The following is a 14,547-nucleotide window of genomic DNA, read 5'->3' as shown; positions in this document are numbered from 1 at the left end:
ACATATGCACATATATGCACACACACAAAATACCTGACAACCGCGTTTTCTACCAAGCGTCAAACGTCAAACGTTTCTCGCGTAATCGGGATGTTGGAGACCGATTAAAGAGCCCTCGCTCCACAACAAAACTCGCTAAACACGGCTATTTCATGCGCGCTACTTAGCTTTCATTTCATTCGCACACATATGCATACGTATATACATATGTATGCACGTATATATACGTACGCCGCACCTGAATAGATCCCGCATTATATAGCGCGTATATTTTTGTAAGCCCCTGTCCGCGCGGAATGCCTTTTATCCGCGATTGATTCAACGTCGCTGCACGCCGCACGCGTCTGCACGCGCCCCCGTCCCCCGTAGCCGTTCGCCGGACGGAGCCGACTCCGACCGCTCCGACGTTTACCTTATACGTTGGTAAGAATGAGAGAAGCGGGGCCGTGGAAAGTGGTGGATTAGAAATTTTGCACGCCGTGCGGGCGTCGCGCGAGGTGCGATTTGCGATTTTTGCGTGTGCGCCGTGTAACGAACGCGCGACAGCCGTGTTGCTCTGCCATCGCCGCAGCCGCCGCCGACGACGACGACGACGGAGAGTCATGCCGCGCATCCACGCCGTTCGGGCCGCGCTCGGATCCGCGCAATTATGAGAAGGAGCCCGTTGTGCGCGTATCGCCCGAGAGTCCAATGCTGTTCTGAGGGGAGCGCGGCCCCCGGGCTCGTATGTACGCTTGGAACAATTTATCGTGTCCCGCGTACAGGGCTTCACGGCGATCGCCCGTGAAACGTGTCGCACGTATCATGAATGTGAGTATATTTAGTCGGCTTGTACTTGCCGAATCTCAAATTATATTTATTCGCGGAGCATCTTTGCTCCGACCGGTCGTGCGCCTGGTCGAGGAATGATTTTGCATGCCGACGGTACAATAATATCCCTGCGGTATCATTATACAATTGTTCGAATAATTTCATGTATATTTCTTTTATTTATCTATTACAGTAATTATATGTAAACATATAAATATTATCTACCTGTCAATATCAATGTGCCAGCCGTGGAAAAATTACAGGACCCAATTATGCGATAGTGATTAGTCGCAGTCCTACTCTTTCTCCCTCTCTCTTTTGTATATAAATTATTTTCAGAATATTCCCGTTCTACATTATTCTGGCAATTTGATTATGTAACTCACGTTGGACTGTTGACCCAAAATCTTGGTAAACTTGTATCTAATGACATTTCTCAAACGTAATTATATACTTTCGTATCTATTTGTGATTTGAAATGCCAATTAACATAAGGCCATTTTTGCAAGGGGACTTCTTTTCAGCTGTACTTTCTTAGATTTCAATTGACACTATACATATAGTTCAGATTTTACAAAAGTACAAAAAGTAAGGGATACAGGAAAGAAGAGAGAAACGTGTATTGGAATTTTGAAAAGTGCAGCTGAAAAACGTAATCCTTTCTATGATGTTTATAGTATATATCTTAACAAAAACTTGATTTATTTGTATATAAAAAATATATCCATTTGAATAATTTGAGTGCAAGAAAGAGATATGCCTTCATAAATCTTTATTACTAATAATCAGCGAACTTGAGCTTAAGCTAAATAGCTTATATTAGCTTACCTTCAATAATAATAATATTATGCATTTTTAAATGTTAGGTGGGTACATACGAAATGTCGGATTGTCGCCAATTGAAAATATTGGTATCAATATTTTGGTCATATTACTTTTACAGCACAATCTTATATTCAATTAATCGTTTATCGATATAGTTATGATCATTATAGTTATTGTGCTCATAAAGTTTTAAAAAGAAACACGTGTTTAAACCTTATTTCGTTTAAATGAGCTATCTTTTTTTTAAAGAATATAATGTTTTAATTATTACTCATTCAAATATCCAACATTTTATATGCACCAACTTAATATATTGATGAAACATGTATATCTAAAATCACTGTGTGTGCTGTTTTATATTTATTTCAACTTATTTATACTAATCTTTAACCCTTGGTTATACAATTGAATGTTTGTATTACTTTTGGATATAATAATGTTGTAATTTTGACGTAACATTAATTTCTATCTTTTATGTTTAAATATATGAATGAATTATATTAAATTTTATAAAATAAAGAGATTAAGTAGGATTCTTTACAAGTTTTATATTGATTGAATTATATGAAATCATTGTCAGCAAAGCATTGTGTGTTTTTATAATAATATTGACGTAACATATAATCTGTTTAATTCTCAACGCAGGTGGTCAGCATAGCAGAGAGGTGGTGTCGAGAAGGTGGTTGACACGCCTTCGTATATTTGAGATGATCGAGAGTGTATCGCGCAGAGCGTTGAGTGGCTCCAGTGGGAGCTACCACGTTCGTGGTGCTGAATTAGCGAGGAATCGCAGACTAAAATCTTTATCAGCCACTGTTACTTTCTTGGATGAAACGCAGCACACATTTCAATTAGATGTAAGTTCATAATATCCGTTTGAAAGGTCTAATAAATTATATTCAAGTAAAAATGAATGTACGCATTACAGAAACGAGCAAAAGGACACGTTCTATTGGACTTAGTGTTTCAACATTTAGAACTTATTGAAAAGGATTACTTTGGTTTACAATATGCCGAAAATGGAGTTAGCACAACTATTCCTACGTCTGATATGATGGTAACGTATCTTAAAAAGTTGTAGATTATTTACACTTTATTACATATAACAAAATTTTTTTCCTTTCATTACATATATAAAATTTGTCTGTAAATAAAAATATAGTTAAAAAATATTTAATTTAAAAAGTTATTAATTTTGACAAATATTTGCAGAGATGGCTGGATCCTTCTAAACCTGTGAAAAAGCAGATAAGAAGTAAGGGTAAAGATCCTATTTTCTTAACAAAACATCTGTAATTATATGAAAACTAAATATATTTTCTAATCAACTTTCTCATATATTATACAGCTGCAAATATACAATGTATATTTGTTTGTTACAGGCGGACATTTCTTTTTTAAAGTAAAATTTTATGTATCCGACCCTAGTAAACTGCAGGAAGAATATACCAGATATCAGTTCTATTTACAAATACGTAGAGATATTCTTCAAGGAAAACTTCAGTTGCCACCTAGTACTGCTTGTTTAATTGCTAGTTATACAGTTCAGTGTAAGTGTATTTAAAGATAATACAATAATTTTAATCTTAGACTGCAAATCAATAAAATAAGTTGATACATTAAATCTTTTTATTTGATGCATATATAGCTGAATTGGGAGATTATCATCCAGAGGAACATGGGCCAGGCTATCTTTCACAACTGCAATTGATACCTGGTCAAACAGAAGAAATGGAGAAGAAAATATCAGAGCTGCATAAACTGCACAAGTTTGTATATCTTTATATCCAATGTCTTGTAAATCTTATAATTTGCTTTAATATTAAATGTATTCTTTTTTTATCCATAGGGGACAATTACCAGCTGATGCAGAATTTAACTTCTTAGATCATGCCAAGCGTTTAGACATGTATGGGGTGGAATTACATAAAGCAAGGGTACGTAACTATATATTAGATCGAAAAGTATTTTTGTAAAGTAAAATAAACATAGAATGTACATAGATACTTTGCTTGTCTTACAGGATTCAACAAATAAAGAAATACAGTTAGGTGTTACATCGATTGGTCTGGTTGTATTTCAGAATGGCATAAAAATCAATGTGTTTTCATGGTCAAAAATAGTTAAAATCTCTTTTAAAAGAAAGCAGTTTTTTATACAGCTTCGACGAGAACAAGTGAGTTTCATTATTTGTTAGTTAGTTTAACATGAACAAACATTTATTTGTCACTTTTGCGAATTAACCAATTTATGTTGCAGTCTGAAAACTACGACACGTTATTGGGTTTTAATATGCAAACTTATCGCAGTTCCAAAAATTTGTGGAAAGCCTGTGTTGAGCACCATACCTTCTTTAGACTTCACAGTCCGAAAATGCGACCAAAACGGTTTCCTCTTACTTTAAGTAGTAGATTTACATATTCAGGACGTACGGAATTTCAAACGGTTGAAGATGGGAAACATAGAGCACGTGTAGAAAGAACATTTATACGGTAACTATAACAATTTGCAATAGTTGAATATTGTCAAATCTATATTCTGCAGGGATTTTTATTATCATTTTTTAAACATTTAGTTCACCTAGTAAAAAAATTGCTCATACTATTGCAACGGCACCTGTTACTGAGGACAAAGGAAAACTGACAATACCTCCTGGAAGACCTCCACGATCTTATGACAATAAGGTTCAATCCCTCGGTGCTCGTGAACCTCGTCAAGCATGGGGTGAAGGAAATCCAAGTGACGAGTTAGTTACATATGATAATATTTAAGATATTTTAAAACTATAATTCCTCTCCTCTTAAGTGTACATAAGTAATCAATAGATAGAAAGAGGATCCCCTTAAGTAAATAATTAAAATTTTATTTACGAAATTTATCTAAATTTGATGAAAGAAATGATAATTGTTTTGGAATATACAACATAATTTTTTACATTATGATTTATATAACTTGTAAAATCAATTAACAGTAAAAATAACTTGTAGTTGACGTTTATTTTTATTTAGCATCTTTAGTTTCATTTATCTCCTCTTATAGTGAAGGTGGTTTTTTATCTTTGAGGGAAGAAATAACAGGAAGCTACACGCAAGGTGGAGCGTTTTCTCCAGCGCTAGGATCTCGAGTGTTCAGTTATGCAGACGATGATACAACTGCGGAAAGAAATATTTACGATTTGCCAGACTACAGCGAACCTACGAGTTCACCAGCTCCACAAGTATGTGTATCGAAAATACATATAGGTCCGTATTCTGGACGCACTTTTATCGGTAAATGTGCGCTTTTTTCTGATATGCTATAGTATATGAACTATAACATCTCGGAAATAAATGCGCGCTTTTATCGATAAAGAGAGTTGAGAATATGAACCATAATATCTAACAAATAAAAGTATAGATATATAATAAATATATTTTTCATTATTTTAGATATTAGAAGATGGTTTAGTAACCATATCTCTAACGCCAGACGAACAAGGTCGTTTTGGTTTTAACGTAAAAGGTGGATTAGATTTGGATATGCCAATTTTAGTATCGCGAGTAGCACCGAATACACCCGCTGATCGTTGTTACCCAAAACTGAATGAAGGAGATCAAGTACTTAATCATTTAATACATGCTTTTATCGGCATCAATAATTTAATATTTTTTTCTTATGTATTGTTAAACACAAATTTTATTTACGCAGGTTGTTTACATCAATGGAATCGATGTGAGTGGTTTATTGCATGAACGCGTAGTAAATTTAATACGGCAATCACGCGATCGTGGGTCTGGTGAACTTACTTTAACCGTCAGACCTAACGCCTTGTATAATGCATTAGCTGGTACTGACGAGATGTCCGAAGAGGAACCGCCTTATAGGTATATAACTCCAAATTATAATTGTTTCTCCCTATGTATATTGAACTTAACTCTAAATGTAATTTATAATGAATTGCAAGGTATGTACCTGATGCGCCTCATGCAGCTATTGGATCTGACGCACTGGCCCAATCTATGTTACTGCTTGCGGACGGTCTAGCAAGCGGTGCTCTTATCGCGCAATATGAGCAGTTATATAGAAAAAATCCGGAACTTACGTCACTTGAATCGAAAAAGCCAGAAAATCAATCAAAAAATCGCTATCGGGATATTTCACCGTGTAAGTTAGTTTCCTTTATAACAAAAAGAATTAATTATATTAATAAATTATTAAAGATATTTATCCATCTGAAATAAAGTAGCTATTGAAATAATTTGTACATATGTATTTTTTTTTTTATAGATGACGTTACTCGAGTAATCTTGATGGGATCTGCGAATGGAGATTACATCAATGCCAATTATGTAAACATGGAAATACCAGGTTCAGGCATTATTAATAGGTATATTGCTACGCAGGGTCCCTTGTCTTCCACCGTTGCCGATTTTTGGCAAATGGTTTTAGAAGCGGGTAGTACACTTGTCGTTATGCTCACAACGCTAGTTGAACGTGGTCGTGCGAAATGCCACCAATACTGGCCGGGATATAATGAGACTCTCACGTTAAGGAATCTCACGCTTACATCGACCGCAGAAAATGTCGAGGATACATTTATTTTTAGAGAATTCATACTTCGCGATGTTAATGTGAGTAAGGCTTTATATTGTCACAATTTATTGTATTCCTTAGTACGTATATATAAGGTTTAATATCGGATAATATAATAATGTGCGCATTTTCACGTGGTATCTATATACATATATACATATCTCTTTACAGACTGGAGAGGAAAGAGATATAACACATATGCAGTATTGCAGCTGGCCCGATCACGGAGTGCCTAGTGATTGGCGACAATTTACTACGTTTACAGAACGCGTAAGAGCAGCTCGTACTGGAATAGTCGAACCAGCGGTTGTGCATTGTTCTGCTGGAATAGGTCGAACCGGTGTATTAGTTTTAATGGAAACTGCATTGTGTTTAATTGAAGCTAATCAACCAGTGTATCCATTAGATATTGTACGCTCTATGAGAGATCAGAGAGCAATGATGATACAGAATGCTGTAAGTCTTATTTATTGTTACCAATTCATATCTGTTTAGATAATGTAAAATATTGCTCTATTTGAATGAAATATTTTTTTCAGAGTCAATATAGATTTGTGTGTGAAGCAGTCCATAAAGCCTATAGCGAAGGGATAGCCAAGCCACTTCCCGAGTTTAGTAGATGAAAATAAAAATTCAAGATGGGCAGCATTTTGTAATTATACCATTTCTCCTCTCACATCTTGCATCAAGGATCATGCCATTAGAAAGTAGTTTTATACTTTGACAATAACGTATAATATAATATATTTAATATACCATATCCTAGTAAAAAAAAAAGCAGAGATGTTTACTCTGCGTAAAGTATATCTCTCATTTATACATAACTGACGTCCAGTTCTCATACACTATTGTAAAATTTTCATTTCTCTTTAATTTTATTATGCACAGAAGATCTATTTAGTATTTTAGTGATTTATTTTATTTCTTTATGCAAAACATTTGTTTTGTACAAAATGTGATCATATTTTTTTTGTCGCGAGTATTAATGCTTTATAATAATTTAAAATATTTCTATGAGACGCGTATTTAGAAAGCCTTAAAAGAATGATATGTAATATGATATATTATTACTAAATTTGTAATATAAAAATAGATTTAATTATATATATAACAAAAATTGTAAGATATAACATATATCTACGAAAGTTTAATCGTAGATTAAAATGGATCGTATATATAATTAATTTAAAAATTAATATATATTTATATATGTATATCTGCGTATATTGCCTTATATTTTGTCCTCTTCGATATTGTATCTTATAGAAATATTTTAAATTTATTTTAATTAATTAATTCAATTTCAGTGTATTAAGTGGAAGTTGCTATTAATTAAAAACTGCTATCATATATAATGCAAATATCTGCATATATGTTAACCAGTTAACATTAACTTATTTAGATGATTTAAAATTAATCTCTTTTTTTGTGAAAATTTGATTAAAAACTTCGAATTTTCATTATTAGATATATTGAAAAATCATGAGATCAACAAAATAATATTAATGCATAAATTAATATATTTACATTACAAATTTGAAGTACAATTATGAAAATAATGGATAAAAAGTTTAGATACAATGACATAAATAAAAGAAGTATTGCACGCGATGTAAACAAAATATACACAAATTAAATAAATTTAATATACTAGATATTTAGCTATCACGTCAACTGTCAATGGATTTGGATGAATTTGGAGATAATTTCTCTGTAACAAAAGTTCTCTGTAACAAAAAAATAGATAGACAATTATGAAGAAATAAAAAATGAAAAGACGTAACAACCGATGTTCTCGTATAATATTTGTCATGCATCAATCGACTCCAAATTTGTCATAGAAGCTATCATTAACAATTGACGCAATAAAAATTTTACGATTTTTGTAATTGCGAAATTTTATCCATCCTACATAAAGAAATAATCATACAGAAGCTATTTAAAGGCACAGGGCGAAGTACAATCTTCAATATTGGCAGCTTGCAGACAAACTACAGCTATCTTGTATACATAAAAAACATGGTTGTATCCGAAATGAATCAAAAAGTTATGTAAAAGCGTGAAAGTTATTGCAGCTTCTTTTTATTATATGATATTAAGCAGTCAAACAATTTAAATACTTTAAAAATCTCACTTTTTAACTAAGGACGTTTTACATTCTTTGAAAAATATGCATTGATCAAAATCGATATAGATCTATATGTAACTGGTTTCTCTAGATAGGTACTATTCAAATTACATGATTATAATTATTTTCTTATTATTAAATGTTTATTATAAATGTGGGACACTGTATTATCTAATAGATATGCGATTTTATATATTATTTATTTTTTACACAGTGTAAATCAGATGGATATACTAACATATCTCTTTTTGTATGAAGCTTTCAATTTTCTAGTTAATTCCACGAATCTCACGAGCTCTTTTCAATATACCTATTTACTGGACTCTTTAATAATGTAATACTTCATCGTATGTATTAACATCAGCATTTTATAATCTATTTTTGTATTAATACAAACTCGTATTACAATAAACATTATTAAAACAATAGTCTATAATCTTTCATGCGTGGTCAAAAGGATAGAAGTTTGTCTTTAAATTACATGAACAAATACAATAACTTTTTCTTTCTATTACATTCGCTTGTTCTTTCTCTTTTGCGAAACTTTCCATCAACAATTGACTAATATTCTTTTTACAGTGCATGAAAGAACGGAAAAGTGAAACGTCTATCTTTATGTCAATATACTCGATATATATGATAAATCTAATTTGGCAAAACTAATCAAAATTGCTGAGAATTATTTTAATATGTGAAGAAAAAATTAAGAAATGCCACTAATATATATACGTATATCATAAAATATGTACATATTAGAAAACAAAATTATCATGTATGTATATGTGTGTAAATCACCTTTCCCTCTTTGTTTTATGTTCGTCCTATAATATATTTTCACTATCTATATTTTATTATATACTGTATACAAAAATTAACATTTTGTACATGTATAAATCAAACACACACAAACAATATAAACCAATTAAATTTATCAATATATTAAGATAAAACAAGTTGATGCCATAAAAAGGTGCAAAGAATGTGCATGCGTGGAGAAAAAATTTCGAATACATTAAAGACGATAAAAGCAATATGTAATGGTTTTAATATTTATACTATTTACAGATGTACATTAAGAGTTATGTGTCACAGGTCCATTTATTATTTAACTTAAGATAATTGTCTGTGTAAACACGATATGCAATTCTCCAAATATTTTTTTTGTCTCTATATGCAAATGAAAATATTTTAATTAAATATATGTTATTACATCAATGTGTCTTTACACTTTGCAATATATTGCATTAAAATATTTTTCCAAAATTTATTCGATATATTGTGCATGTCGATTATATATAGAAATAAGTAATAAAAATACTTTGTCAATTTATTTTAGATACCATTTACATACCATAATCAGTCAAAATTTTAGACTGTAGTGCCTTGTATATATTCTCCCCGAACACAGTCATGTTAAATACGAAGTAAAATATTTGATTTATGTGTTGCTTGTGTTGTAAAATTTTACTTTCAAATATTACAAATTAACATACCATTAATATAGTAAGTCATAAATCTTGATGGTAATAAAATTTATAGATGTCTAGTCTCGTTCATATATACTTTTGAAATATAAAATAAAACTATTATGAGATAGTCCTCTGTAAATTACTTTTTCCCCACTTTCTTTTTTATAATTATTTGTATTTGATTATAAATGGTTAAGTACATATCGATACAGATAATGCTCTAGTTCTCACTTAATGATTGCTGACTAGTTTAAGAAAAATTATTTTTTTGGTGACAGATCCAAAGATCCGGACTTTAAGAAAATATTTTAATTTGAATTTTTTAATTAAACAATAGTCATGACAAAAATCACTAATGCCTAATTAAACTTTTATTAAAGACAAATTACGAATAAGATCGATTTAAAAAAAAAAAGGTTCTAGATGAAACAAACCGACGTACGCGCATATGATACAGCTATATGTACATGCAGCTTAAAAATTATGTACTTATAGTTCAACAATTTATTTAATTTGTTAAAGAAGTTGTAGCTGCAAGTTACAAGAAGATTTACAAATTAAAAAGAATGGTCCCTCTTGACCAGGTACATATGTAGATGGTATAATATGGTACGTTCCTGCGGGTACGTCTTCCAGTTCCAAATATACAAATCCGGATCTATAAACAGAAATAAAAGTAAATAGTAAATATAAAATTATATAAAAAGAATGCGAAACAATCCAGATAAAATACAGACCTAAATGGTCCAGAATTTTTTGTTTTAAAAGCAGTTGCTGCATTTGCATCGTTTAGTACAACGGTGTTAATGTCAAAGCCAATTTGATACTGTTTAGGTCCTTTCAAAATAATTAATAAATAATTATTATTGCTAGCGCTTTCAAGCACTATTTGATATCGTGGATTATTCACATAAGTGGGATGATTGCCACATCCTCCTGCTGTGACGTTCTTCCATTGACCTGTGACCTATGAAAAATCACGTGAATATATAAATTAATCTAAAAATAGGACAATCTAGAAATATAATTTAGAAAAAATCTGGAGAAGCGTTTATATAAATAGTATATACCTCTTTTTCATATTTATAAAGTTGAGGTATTTTCCGTAATATAAACGGACATGTTCCATATGCACGGAGCGTGTAATAGATAGTATTTGTTTTCTCATATTGAGATACGACCAAAGTATATTTTGCGTCACTCTGATCACCGAGTTTGATTTTACACAAATAATGTGGGCTATTTATTCTCACACCGTCGATATACGGTGGTGGATCGTCTAAACAGGTTTTTATGATATATTTGTTGGTAACTGAAGATGAACATTGAATAAAAAAATTCATTATAACACTTACGTGGATAGTATACTCTTTTTCCATCATTACGATAAATTAAAACTGTGATATATTCTTGATTTTGTCGGAAATCTGCTATGTCTGTAATATGCCTTGTAAGAAGTATCCAAATAGCACCAGAGCCTTTACTCTGTACTTCTAATGAGAATTGTGGATTGTCACCAATATTGTATGCATCTCTCACAGGTCCAATGCCAGCTTTCCACATTCTGTAATAAAATGGAATTACCTTGAACGTATCACTGCTATAGTATACGAGAAGAAAGAGCAATTACATAATACAGATGTAATAAGAGTTACATACTGATGTACACAATAAGTGTAATTAAATAATCCTGGATTCCAATTTAAATAAAATACGTCGAAGAACCGACATATACTGTCGTAATCAATCCAGAAAACACCGTTATCAAATACCGAAGCAGATTCTGGATCATAATTCAATGTTTCCTTCAAATCCTGAGTCCAATGTTTTGTATCAAGTTCAGAATAATTGCCTCTCCACCGCAAATGAGACCATGGATTTTTCAATTGCAGTAATCTCTCTCCCTGCATGTACATTAATACAATTTAAGTTAAATACTTCATATTCTCTCTAAATAAATAAAAATTTTTTATAATGTGTTTAAAAAAAGTAAAAACCTTGCTTATATTTATATTATTAGTATACGTTTAAAACAAATGTTAAATGGATAATTCTTTTGCTTTCCTTACATTAATCTTTCTCACATCAAGAACAGCATATGCATGACTTGGTACAAGGCCAGTACGTTCTGCGTCCAAATCTGATAACTCTCCTGTGGCTACAGTGACTAGCACATCTCCCTTATGAAGTCGTAATAGTAATACATCAAATAAACTATCCTTATTAAAATCTACTTCATTTGGTCTTATCGCCGATCTCTCAGGTATCCAGCCAGTTAAGGCATGTAAATCTATATTCTGTAAAGACAAATGCGATTTCATTTAAAAGAATGGAAAAGATTAAGGTAATAAATTATGTACGATTAGTAATTTAATATTACTAATCGTACATAAAAAAGGAAACACAAACTTACACTGTTTGATCCAGGAAAATCGTAACCACCCATTACTTTCATATAAGCCTTCTCGAGTAAAGAAATCCATAGCTCCCCACGATTGCTAGAGTAGGAACAGAGTAATTGGTTGTACCGGCTTACAGGCAGAAGGTCATCTATTATTACTTTACGTGGAATGCCATTGATGTGTAGTTTCACCATGTATTTTCCTGATATTATATGTTCATCATTTCTAATATGTAATAAATATTAAAGTATACGCATGTTTTACGATGCGTATGATGAATTCTTATGTGAAGAGTGATTGTGCTCTTTAAATGTATCTTTCGATAATTTCAATTTAATGAAAGCCATCAAGTGTGAATGTTTAAAATTGTATTTGTTAAAAAGCCACGAACCAAAATACAAGCATCAGATAAAGTGCTCTTACAAAATGTAGCTTAATGGAAACCTTCTGAGTGTATTATATAGAGTGTATATAATTAGTAATACTTATGAGTATGCCAGTTAAATTAAACTAAATAATTACCAAATGGATTGTATATGGGTTCCTTGGATTTATTTTTAGGATAAATAATGGATGTTATGAGTCTCCGTCCAAACTTTTTCTCATATTGCGCACTCACAGCCAGGGAAGCAACAAACGAACAATCAGAAACTACCTAAGATACAAAAAAAATTAATGAGACATTACTCAAATGTATGGAGTCTGACAACTAATAATTTGAGAATCGATGTTTTTAATATCTGTTACATTAATATGTCTTACTAACAGTCTGTTTTATGCTGAAGTAGTCAACATGATGGCCAATGACCATTTTGGGATCAGAAAATAATTCTTCTGGTCGGCGCCATCCAGCGAAATCGGGCTTTTGCTTTGGTGCTAGCTCTAATAATCCGTCTTTATCAGTAAATGGGATGGCATATTGAAATTTTTCAGCAAGATCGATACTCATAAATGGTACAAATTCGTTATCATTTATGTGAGAGCCGTAAAGCAGTACTCGTTTTTCTTCTTCAGTATAATTGGTACTACCAGTTACTTTAAGATGCGCACTGTTTCCACGATGAAGTGAGGATCTGGTATCCCTTGCTGAAATTTATTCAATAAATATGTTACAGCGTTTTAACTTTTGCCTTTAAAAATATATTTACTACCTGGTCTAGTTGACGACGCATTTACTGGCTGTTCTGACTGTATTGGCTGGTCAGCATCTGGAAAACTGCTTTCCGGTACGGATGGTAGTTGAGCAAGACTTCTCATAACACTATTATCATCGGTAGGTTTTTTAATTCCCTTCAAAGTCTCTGCCCGTTCAACAGCGACTCTAACAAGATTTGTTAATTTCGCTTTTACTTCTGGGTCAGCCGTTTTCTGTAATATATCACATAGATTAAATAAAAAGAATTTTAAAGGTACGTAATAATATGTTTTATTAGCAGAAGGAACTGTACACACTCACTGTGCTAAGGCCAAGTTCAGCAGCATCTGTATACAATTTTACTGCAATATCCTTCAAACCTGCTTCATCCGCATCTAACGCTTGATTCATGAGAAATTTACATCTCTGTAATTCGGATTGGTGTGAAGGTTCTGGATTATGACTCTGTTCCTCCTCGCGAACTAAAAGTTTCAGAAATGAGACTGTTAAAAGCATCACTTATTTTGTAACAAATTATGTTTATGGAAAATTTTGTAGTGCAAGCTTACCAAGACGTTGAATCGATGAAATCCTCTCACGATACTCCGCAAGCTTATCTTCATACATACCATCCGATTGCAATATAGTAAGAAGTTTAATAGCGATATCATAATAATACAGGGCTTGCTCATATCGACCATTACTGTCAAATTGCACTGCTCTACGAGCAGCAAGTCGCGCGTCATCCAAGTTTTGAGTCATTTTGACGAACAAGAGATGATCCAGAATCCAGGTTTACTCGACGGTGAATTGCTGTGTCCGAAATTCCACGCAATTTAAATCTTCTCTTTTTTTTCTTCCGTTGTGAATTTCCGTTCCTATTGAAACAAAATACTACTTGAGCTCTATTTTTTATTAAAAATTTATATTCACTCGTGTATGATAAGAACTATTGAGAGTAAGGGCAAGATAAGGTAAGGTCAGCAAGGTGTGCATTATAACGCGAATGTCAACACAGTCACATCAATTGGTATAATCGGAGCATGCGTCATACCTAAATATTTCTCCACATGCACGATATAAATGGAGCTTTTGTGTTTTTTGACTTTACGAATCTGTAACTTCGAATTTTTGGAAATTTGATTTTTTTCCCCGTCCTTTCGTCGATTTCGTGAATTTCTGATAACCGACAGCGGTTTCCGAATT

The 14,547-nt window shown here is 32.2% G+C and overlaps 2 protein-coding genes across 7 annotated transcripts; one reads left to right on the top strand and one right to left on the bottom strand.

The window, feature by feature from the left end:
* The first annotated feature begins 299 nt into the window (after positions 1-299).
* Positions 300-8,763, top strand: Ptpmeg (protein tyrosine phosphatase Meg). Of its 5 annotated transcripts, none has more exons than XM_071770676.1 (18): positions 300-810; positions 1,150-1,252; positions 2,281-2,492; positions 2,564-2,692; positions 2,848-2,896; positions 3,018-3,185; positions 3,284-3,404; positions 3,485-3,572; positions 3,659-3,811; positions 3,895-4,127; positions 4,211-4,381; positions 4,699-4,852; positions 5,064-5,231; positions 5,323-5,498; positions 5,579-5,778; positions 5,902-6,245; positions 6,379-6,663; positions 6,747-8,763. In XM_071770676.1, the coding sequence occupies exons 2-18, from the start codon at positions 1,237-1,239 to the stop codon at positions 6,828-6,830; spliced, it is 2,751 nt and encodes a 916-aa protein (XP_071626777.1). In that variant the 5' UTR covers positions 300-810; positions 1,150-1,236; the 3' UTR covers positions 6,831-8,763. The 5 variants fall into 5 exon arrangements, with proteins under 5 accessions (XP_071626777.1, XP_071626775.1, XP_071626779.1 ...); XM_071770674.1 differs by having other exon boundaries at positions 4,675-4,852; XM_071770678.1 differs by having other exon boundaries at positions 330-810; positions 1,150-1,221; positions 4,675-4,852.
* A 589-nt stretch (positions 8,764-9,352) lies between these two features.
* LOC139808567 (calpain-7) lies at positions 9,353-14,535 on the bottom strand. 2 transcript variants are annotated; one of them, XM_071770687.1, is made up of 13 exons: positions 14,396-14,535; positions 13,911-14,219; positions 13,663-13,823; positions 13,358-13,574; positions 12,973-13,292; positions 12,729-12,861; positions 12,218-12,408; positions 11,874-12,101; positions 11,464-11,708; positions 11,160-11,368; positions 10,875-11,083; positions 10,542-10,771; positions 9,353-10,462 (listed from the first exon to the last, which is right to left on the bottom strand). In XM_071770687.1, the coding sequence occupies exons 2-13, from the start codon at positions 14,101-14,103 to the stop codon at positions 10,321-10,323; spliced, it is 2,478 nt and encodes an 825-aa protein (XP_071626788.1). In that variant the 5' UTR covers positions 14,104-14,219; positions 14,396-14,535; the 3' UTR covers positions 9,353-10,320. The 2 variants fall into 2 exon arrangements, with proteins under 2 accessions (XP_071626788.1, XP_071626787.1); XM_071770686.1 differs by lacking the exon at positions 14,396-14,535 and having other exon boundaries at positions 13,911-14,372.
* Positions 14,536-14,547: the final 12 nt, after the last annotated feature.

The sequence above is a fragment of the Temnothorax longispinosus genome, chromosome 2, assembly GCF_030848805.1.
Source record: "Temnothorax longispinosus isolate EJ_2023e chromosome 2, Tlon_JGU_v1, whole genome shotgun sequence".
Classification (NCBI taxonomy): domain Eukaryota; kingdom Metazoa; phylum Arthropoda; class Insecta; order Hymenoptera; family Formicidae; genus Temnothorax; species Temnothorax longispinosus.
This window is presented reverse-complemented; position numbering and strand designations above follow the sequence as displayed.